The sequence below is a fragment of the Gymnoscopelus braueri genome, assembly GCF_963280865.1.
Source record: "Gymnoscopelus braueri genome assembly, chromosome: 19".
NCBI classification, from domain to species: domain Eukaryota; kingdom Metazoa; phylum Chordata; class Actinopteri; order Myctophiformes; family Myctophidae; genus Gymnoscopelus; species Gymnoscopelus braueri.
Genome location: NC_137621.1, coordinates 36,076,336 through 36,086,335, shown reverse-complemented (window position 1 = coordinate 36,086,335; position 10,000 = coordinate 36,076,336). Strand labels below are relative to the sequence as shown.

General features: G+C 43.2%; 1 protein-coding gene across 2 annotated transcripts in view; it reads right to left on the bottom strand.

Annotated features, from left to right (window-relative positions):
• Positions 1–10,000, bottom strand: part of syt16 (synaptotagmin XVI) — a 41,051-nt gene that overhangs the window by 14,698 nt on the left and 16,353 nt on the right. For both annotated transcript variants that reach the window (XM_080415199.1, XM_080415198.1), the window contains exons 2-4: positions 9,681–9,860; positions 4,052–4,306; positions 672–958 (exon numbers count right to left, since the gene is read on the bottom strand). In XM_080415199.1, coding sequence (XP_080271325.1) covers positions 672–958; positions 4,052–4,306; positions 9,681–9,860 — 722 coding nt within the window. The remainder of the gene's footprint in view (positions 1–671; positions 959–4,051; positions 4,307–9,680; positions 9,861–10,000) is intronic.

Here is a 10,000-nt window from a genome sequence, read left to right as displayed (position 1 = left end):
TTGGGTCCTGGGGGGAATTTCTCTTTTGGTTCTCGAGCTTAAAAGTTTGGGAACCACCAATCTGGGAACCCAGAGCCAACTGAAAAGGAAAAACAGCGACCTCTGCTGTTTGTTACTATGTCAGTTGGCTCTGGGCGGAAGAAAACGTAGCACCCGTGCGCAAGGAAACCAGGGTTTTGGTCTGCCTTCACCGCTCCACTTCCGGTGGTGCGACTATGTTTTCATTCCCACTAACAATATTTCTAACACCACTTCTCCCAGAGAACATGGATCGTTTTGGTTATAAGCCCACTTGTTTCTATGATGAAAGAGCAAGTTAAAATGTGAATATCTTTCCGTGGTTTTGTCTGCTCCGCGGACGCTATTGTTAAATTAGTTTCGGCTTGTTTCGAGTGGGGAAGGATCGACGGACACGTGAATCCCGCCCACTACATTTGATTGTTAATTTGATGTTAAGACGAACCTCGCCGACAGATTCCAACGCAGAGCAGAATCTGTTCTTGAGAGATTAGGGAACCACTGACATAACTGATTAAAATCAAATGCTCAGGAAGGAAAGGATTGAATGAGAGATTGACGTAAGCAAAGGAAGGAAGGAAGGAAGGAAGGAAGAAGAAAAGGATGAAAGAGAGACAAACAAATAAACAGAAAGACCTGACCGACCCACCCACCTCAGGGCTCCAGGTAGAAGAGCTGTCTGTGGGGTCCTGGTTCTGGTTGTCATAACCCTGCAGATCCACAGCTGTCTCCATCTCTATGCTACCGTCTGGAGCCTGTCTGATCATACTGGGGGTGGGGGTGGCCCTCTGGCCCTCCAGTGACCCCTCCCTCAGGGAGGCCTCCGGCCCCTGGGCTATGTTCAGGGAGCCCGTGGTGGAGGGCCCCTCCTGCTCCTCTGCACCATGGGCGGACAGGGGGTCCTGGAATGGCTGGGTCTTCTGGGCATCCATGTCTGCTGCTACAGTAAGGTAAAGTAATGGGAACCGTTATTTACACATTAATAACTGGTATCAACATGTGATACATAATAAAAGATCTAATAACTTGACAAGAGTGTCTGACTGAATTCCATTAACACCTGGCTATCAACAAAATATTCAACCTGGCAAGCACATCAACTAGGGTCGGATTACATAATGACAGGGTCAAAAATATACAGCGAGCAGCAACATGACAGGACATCAACTATAATCACTCATTCACTACACAAACTATCACTTACAATTACACTGCAGGCAACTGAATCTTTGCGACAGCATCGCATGATGAGCCTCAAAGGCAAGACTGCTTCAAAACCTCACTGCTTATGTCATTCATTTGACGCTGAATGGTGAATGAAGACAGCAAGAATGATTACTGTTGACTATATGTATTGACCAGATCACTGGTGGAAAACTTGAAGCTGCCAAAATCAATTCCTGAATTCTCAAAATGTTGTTTTGGAGTATTCTCCAAATCAAGGCATGCCCCTCCCTCGGCCCCTCACCATCATGAATATGAAGGCTGCTCTGCACCACGACAGTGCTTTTCTAGTAGAGGGGTTCTTGTGTCATCAATGAAACCTTGGCCTTTCCAAGGGACAGTACAGACAGTACCATACAACAATCAATGACAATTGACTCCAATTCACCGCCATTAAGTTCAGCAGGACAGTTATATCTATTCACCATGGAAACAGGCTGAGGTGAGTCATAGCGTGTGTGTGTGTGTGTGTGTGTGTGTGTGTGTGTGTGTGTGTGTGTGTGTGTGTGTGTGTGTGTGTGTGTGTGTGTGTGTGTGTGTGTGTGTGTGTGTGTGTGTGTGTGTGTGTGTGTGTGTGTGTGTGTGTGTCGGGGGGGGGTGTTCTCTGGTTAAATCAGAAGTTATGTCACAGCATCTGGTCAGAGAACACATCCGCTGAGGTCTAACTATACAATGAGAAGGTCACCACTGTACTGTACTGTACTGCACCTTCATACTGTAGGTAAACAAGATATTCACCAACACAAACTGTTAACTGACTAACAGAAGCCTCTCAGACAGCCAAGTCACAGAATTACACAGTAAAAGCCTTGATATATTATTTACATATACATATTTACATATTTTTATTTGACCAGAATAGAGTCACCTCAAACACAACCTCAAAAGTGGAGTACATTATTTGGTTAATTAGTAGTTAACCAACCAAATTAAGTAATAGTATTCTTACCGAACAACACCATGATAATACCTCACACATAACCCTGTTTACTTTACAATGCAGGAAGCTGTGCTTTCAGCACTGGGAAATTGTTGGCTGAGCCATTAATGGTCCAATTAAATACAAAGAGTATTTCTTCTTGGAAATGCGTTTAACAGGCATACTCTTACTGAACACTTTTTTTTCCGACTTTGGCAGGTCAATAAGAACAAAAGGACATAATAAGAACTTCAGCAGTGCCTTGCCAAAGTTCTGTTCGGCAGTTCTTGAACCTCCAGGATTTTCCAATTAGCTGAACATCACCGCCAGCCGAACATTGTGTGTGATTGGTCAGAAGTTCAAGGTGGCCGTGATTTATTTTGTTTTGTTTCCGCATTATGCCCAAGGCTTGATTCTGTCAGCAGCGAACAATGGATGGTTTTAAAGAGGGGTTGGTTGAGGATGTTAGGAGGTACAAACACGTCTATAATCCCCATAAGCAGCACCTGCCGCAAGAAAGGGCAAAACCAGTGTGACAAATTCCTGCCAAAGCAGGTCAGACTTGGAGCGTGTCGAAGAAAACGAACGGAGATCCAGGTGGTAAAATCTCCATTCAGGCGCAGTACACAATGCTTCAGTAGCTCGAGCGAGCCGCAGTGTTGCTTGGCAGACTGCTGAGTGGGCAGGGTAACCAGGGTTTAACGTTCAGAAATCAGAGCTGAGACGATAGAACTTTGTTTAGTTCGACAAGTCCTGCCAAAGCTTCATTTGGAGAATGCTGCAGGCTTCAGGAGGCCCACCATGTGATGTCAACCTCATTAGATTAGCACTTCATGAAAATATCTCTAATACATAATGTTGGGAGGGCTGCCAACAAAAACAAGGAGAGAGCAGATGCCCTTTCCTCTCTGAGTCAATTTAACTCTTGAGTGTGTAAAATGGATCGGTAAGAATACATTTGTACACACTCCAGAATTGACTGTGTACGTGTGTGCATGGGATCATTTAAAACATTAAGTAGGTCGAAGAAGCTTATTGTCAGTATTAGCCGAGAACACAGGAGTCATATGCCTGTTTCAATGTGCTAGACTGATTTGGCCTTGCCTGGGATGGAACCCAGAACCTTGTGGTCCAAAGGCAAGACACTATGCAATATGCCATTATTGTAGGATAAACATCCCTTTCCGCTTTGTGCATTTGCAACCACTTCATTTAAAAAATAAATTCTCTCTTCCCTCCCTCGCTTCTACCCTTGCCACTCGGCTGGCCACTGATCCTCATTAGGTTGTGTTTAGGACACTAGAAACCATTGGAGTATAAACAAGTTTCCCAATTAAACTAAAGACCCAGATCTCTGTTATCTGCCCACTGGGCTCATGTGTACTGTTTCCAATGCAGCTCAGCCCCACTGAGCCCTTTATACAGTGGTTAATCTGTGATGGAGATGCTATTTGTGGCCTTTCAGACCAGTGGGGATAGGCTGGTTCATGGGATATTAGAGAACCCTGACTGGTGCTAACTCTGTTTGGTGGACTTTTAGGACTTTTTAGGGGATGATGGTGGTGCACTCAGATTTCTGTTTTATGTGATGTCAAGTAGATTATGGAGTTGTTCTACTGTTTTCAAAAAGTGATTTCAGTGTGTGTGTGTGTGTGTGTGTGTGTGTGTGTGTGTGTGTGTGTGTGTGTGTGTGTGTGTGTGTGTGTGTGTGTGTGTGTGTGTGTGTGTGTGTGTGTGTGTGTGTGTGTGTGTGTGTGTGCGCGCGCGTGTGCGTGTGCGTGTGCGTGTGTGTGTGTGTGTGTGTGTGTGTGAACTGTGTTTACATGTATATAGTATGTATATTTATACATAATGTCCAGTAGCCTATAATGTGTCTTCATATGCCCATACCTTCACAGTCTGAGGGCTCTGTGCTGCCCTCCTCCTGGTCTTCAACTAGTCTGTTAAACTTGTGTCGTCGGCTTGGTGGTGGCTGATCCTGGTTCTGATTCTGATTCTGTGTAACGGTGGTGTTGGCTGCAGTTGAGGCGTATCTGAAGCTCTGGGAGCGCGACACGGAGATCTCAAACTGCTTCAGCACCTCGTCTTCGCTGTTGGATGAGCTGGTGGCATCGTCGTCATCATCGTCATCACCGTAACTGTTCACTGTCGGAGGGAAAGGAGGTCACACACAAACATACGTGTATGTGTAGAGATCCACACATACAGCTACAGAAGACAGGAGTTGAGACTGGGGACAAGCAGGATCAAATCTGGGGAGAGGAGTGGAGAGGAGTCTACAAAGGAAAATCCACACATCAGGGGAATCATGGATGAAAACAAAACAGGGGGGGAAAAAAACTTCAATAAGAATGGAACAGCAAATGAGGCTTCAAAGCATGGCTCAGTTCATAGTTGTTGATGTGAGACTGTCTGTCTCACTATTCACACTCCAGACACACAAACACACACACACGAGTGTGCGCAGCCGCGCACACACACATACACACACAAATTCTCTCCACATTTCACTCAGTCACTCATAGTCTCAGTTTCTCACTCTTTCTATCCCTCTCTGCTTCTGAATATAACACACATACACACATGCACTTTGGCGTAGACGAATGCTGCTCTATTCACTTCATAATAATTTCCCCATAATTGGCTAGCAACAGCTGAATGAATGATGCGGTAACGAGGAATACGCGGGCGCTTGCCCCGCACCCACTCTCACCAGCACGGGTCAACAAGCACAAAGTGTCCCTGTCTACCTGAGTTATCACCATGGTAACCTAAGGAGCAGATTTGCTTTTCCGAGAGTGGGCGAGCGAAGGCTGATTGATTTATTGTCAAGATGCGCTTGCCTTGCACGCACACAAACATGTGTATAATAGATACGGTGACATCATTATAAGAAACATTGTGAGGCAAGTAATAACCATCCATGACTAACTGTACTGTACTTTCTATTGCTGAAGACAATTACATACACGCTTACTCACACACACACAGGCATAAAGAGATACTTTGCAATGCTAGACAGTCAGGTTTTAAAATTGCTTACATGAACAGTCAACAATAAAGTGACAATGAAACAAAGTACAAATGTTTCAACAACTGTACATGCAGTCCCAAGACTTACACAGATTTACACTTAAATTCAACACCTTTATGCTGTGAGAGATTAGTGTCTTATTCGATTTCCACTGACCATAGGGTGAGGGTTATAGATAGTGTCACTGCAACACTTTGCTTAAACTAATCCACATTGCTCTGTGACCTCTATTTCCATTTGAGAACATAGTCTACAGATAAAACATGTCAACCATCAGCTTCCCCAAGCAAGAGCAAGATAGACCAGAGTAAAAGATGGCATCTAGCTTGTTTCTTCTTCGTTCAGCTCTGTGTGTAGGCCTATCTGATCTGTCTGTCTACAGTATGTATTTATCAATCTAATAACTATTTAGAGGTTCAAACATAAGTTGTCATGCACTGACTCTTAGTCAATGTACCTTCTGTGTTCAGTGGTGACACAGATGGCCCTGTTCGCATTGCATATCAACGAGGACGGAACGTGGACACGAACGAACGGTACCCCATTCACGTCCTATATTGACGAGGAGGAGGGATCATTACTCATTACTTATCTGCCTCTCGAACAGCGCTCAGTCGGTACTAGAGGACACTCTCTTGATAAGCATCTTGCTCAGGTGTTCCTCACCGGGCTCAAGTCCACTTCTGACGGCGTGCCTGCCTTGTTGTAAGTTATGTTTTGGATTCATTTTCAATATTAATATTTAAATTTAAGTTTGAGTCCGCATTATGTGTCACGTGATGCGGACTACCCTATAAGTTGAAAAGCTAAGCTAAAGGTGTATCCAGTGCGTTGACCCGTAACGCAAGGGGGTCCTGACCAAGCAGGTTAGGAGATAGGAGTGAGAATCTAGTAGAACATATTAATAAAGGTGTTCAAATGGGCAAAAGTCAGGAGAACTAGTACTGAGTGAGCACCTCCCCAAATCCAACTGTACCAAGTTGTTAATGAATAGTTTCCAGACAGAAAAACAGACCCCTGCTCAACCAGTGGACTTCAGTGTGGCAAGATGCACTATATATTATTTTCAGACAAAAAGGTTTTTAAATAATAATAATGTCTCTGTTAATGTCTAATAATACATGTCACGTGAATTGAGAATTAGTGCCATCTACTGCTTTTCTCAATATTCACATTAGTGGATGGAAACACAGTCAGCTAGTGACACAAGTACAACACCACTTGAGATTGACATAAAGGATATTATTATTATGGATATTATTCACAGATTTACAAGTTAGGCATTTAGCAGACGCTCTCATCCAGAGCGATGAATGGCAGCTGAAAAGTAATAACTTAATGTTTGTACTGTATGTTTCCTTTAGGTGTTTCTGTGTGCCAGAATTACATTATTTTCCGCACTGACGGTATGAAAAATACCCAGAATTAACCTTCAGCTGCTGCTGATTACTCATCTGTTAATCTCTCTGAATTGGTACAGAGTAAAACTAAATAAGGTATGGTGAAAGGTGTTGGAGGCCAGTGCACACCAATGCAGTATACATGTGTTTGTTTATTTATTAAAAAAAACATATTTATGTATTTATTGATTATATAGTACATGTATATTTGATATTGTTTTCTTATTGATATGTTCCCTTTCCCCCCCTATACTCTTATGATTATCTGTTTTGTAACTGCAGTTTGTGGGAGCTTGTATGGAAAATAATTCCATGGTGCATATGGTACAAGCGCACAACGCATCACGGATGTGCACTTGGAGATCTTTTTTTTTTTTGGTGTGCAAAACTGTAGGACAGAGCACAAATTAAGCTTTACTCTCGCTACCTGTCTGTCTGTGTGAAGATGCGGACCTCCACTGCTGAACGCAACTGTACAGTCTGTCATCAATCTAAGGGTGTGTTCTGGAATACGCTCTGAGCGTTCTCTCTGGTCATTTGAAATTCAGAGCGGTCAGAAGGTCGCAGTTCGAAAATTCAGAGCACCACACTCTAGGTTGACTCAGGGGGCACACTGACCGCCCCTTAGTCAGAAGCCGGGTTATCCAGAGCGTCCAAAAAGTGGATGAGGAGGTCATTGCAAAATGCTATGTTTGGTATACTAGACAGTATTCAACACACCGATGTGTACAAAACAGGCTATACATGGATTGAATTGCATGAATTGTAAAATATGAAAATAGCAACGTTAGTATTTATTCTGGCCATTCGTAAATTCACTCATATCAGAGCACTCTGTGACGTCAACACCAGAGCACTATGAAATCTGAGGAGATTCTCAGAGCGGTGCAATAGCGATGTTTTTAATTAGTTGTCGTGTTAATAAAGATGGCTCACACCAAAAATGAGACCTGTTGATGTAAGACATAGCTGCAACAAATAGCGTTTTAGGTGCGTTCACATCGGCCGAGAAACGTCACGTTCAGTATGTTATTTTGAGTGATGTGATTTGGTATAAATATTAATGTGATGGGAGATCTTATGTGCACCATAAAATCAGTGTGGTTCTATTTGCCTGTTTTACAGGAATGCTTACAGCTTACAAAAAGAAGCCAAGAATACACAGGGAAGACCTCCATGGACATTTTAACTACAACACGTGGTCGAGGAGTAATGTCAACTCCATAGACAAAAATAATTGAAAAAGTACCATAATTGTGGTACTGCCTCATGGAATATCTTACACCTGTGAATCCCTACATACAGATACAAACAGAACAAAACACAAACATAAAATTTCTCATTTCAATATTGCTATCCTGGGCAGATTCTAAACTGGAATAGGCAGACACTTGAATTTGGAAGAATTTCAAGAAAATAATTACTTGGTAAGATTACTTGGAGGCTGTATAATTGAAATAGCATTAAATGGTAGAAGTTTTAGCCATCATTCAGATGAAACTGAAATCAATGGAAGCACAGACACCAAGCTATAAGCACGATCGATGTTGTTCTAATCTTCCTGCTATCTCTATCGGTTCATCTTTTTTTATTTCTGTACAGCCCTATATTGACTATTCATGTCAATAGGGCTTATGTCTTACGTCATACTGGGGTGTTCCCTATAAGATCAAAATGGCCACTGCATGGTCAGTTACAAAATGAAAGTGAATTTGATTGGTAGACTTCAGAACAACTTCTGATGATTCTATACCACCCCTGTGTAGATGGCTGTTTACCTGTCGATATACCTCCTTCAATAAGACACCAGTCCCCAAAGACAGCAGCTCTCACTCGATACACAAACACACTAAGGCATACAGATGAGGCCAGACAGTCATTTGGCTGCCGCTCGATGAATAGAAGACTGTTAAAAGGACTGAATGAAGGAGTGTTTCCAATAAATGGGATGAACAGGATTTCAGCTGCAAATTACATTCTTGAAAACAAATGTGCTGCTGTAATTTGTGTATGTGTTTCATACATGTTTCATATCGTCACCTTGCTAAACTAATGGCCTAAGTAATTTTTTTGAGGAAAATGATATTTTTGCCTAAGTCAGCTAACATATTGCTAAACCAATATGTTATATTAACGTGTACCGTATGTTGTATGGAAAAAGAAAAGAAAAATAAATATGTGAGTTGAATCTTTTTACAGACAAATTACTTATTTAAGAGATAATCTCGTCTAAATAAGAACTTTACACACCTGGGTATTATTGCTGATGCTGGTATGTAACAGAAGAGCATAGAAAACGTGTACAAAAAACACAGATCAAACATGTTTTGTAATCTGCAGCACCAATGAAAAAGTCAGAAAATTCCCATACCTTAGACTAGAAATCTCTCTCCCTATTCCAACTGTCAGCTCTACATCCAACAACTTCCATCTAAAAGCTTTGTCATGGATAACATCCAAACAGGACATGATGTTTGCATAAGGAGCGAACTGGAAATACCAGAGTATAGAGGAACACCTCTGCCAATCACGTATCACTAACCTGCAGCAAACCAGCTACCGTAGTGTTTGCACAGCGTTGGAGGAAACTCCTTACCTACATTGTGAGACTTTGTAAGCACATTTGAGCTGTTTCACAAGCATATATAGGATGTGAACCATTCTTACACAGTTGAGTTGGACTGCAGAAACCCAGGGAAATGGTCCATTCAAGGTCGGAGGGAACACATACAGTAGCCTGTAGTGCCTTGTGAGACAAACTGAGCACATAGCATCTCTGATTTAGAAGCGTTTATCTTAAGTATTTGTGCACAAGTCGGTGCGCCAGAGAGGTTCATATGGTGGCAAACCAGGAAGTGGGAAAATAAACCTCCTCCAAACAGGGAAAGATAGAGAGGAGGGTTGCACAGTCCATGTAACTAATGTTACAGCTTCTGTTCTGTCTTCCATCCCTTTTCCTCCCCCTTGCCTGTCCCCCTTTCATCCCTCTCTCCCTCATTCACCTCCTCACCATCTCTCTCACCACTCTCTGCTCGCCCGTCGACATTTATTCAACTCTCTCTCTCTCTCTCTCTCTCTCACTCACCCAGGCCCTGGCGGATGCCACTGCGGGTCTTCTTCCTGCGACGGTGTCCGTGCTCCTCCAGGCAGGGCAGGCCTCCTACGTTGGAGAAGCACAACTTCTTGTTGATGAAGAGGAAAAGCACGGCCAGTGCCACGACGAAGACCCCCACCGCTGAGAGGAAGCCAATGGCCTCGGGGGTGACTGCCAGGGAGAGAGAAGAGAGGGACAGGGAGGAGAGGGAGAGGGGACACACAATGACACACTGATCAGACCACACAAACAGACAGCCTGGCGACGTGCACGAAAGGCACACACACAGGCACGGACACACAGTACGTATG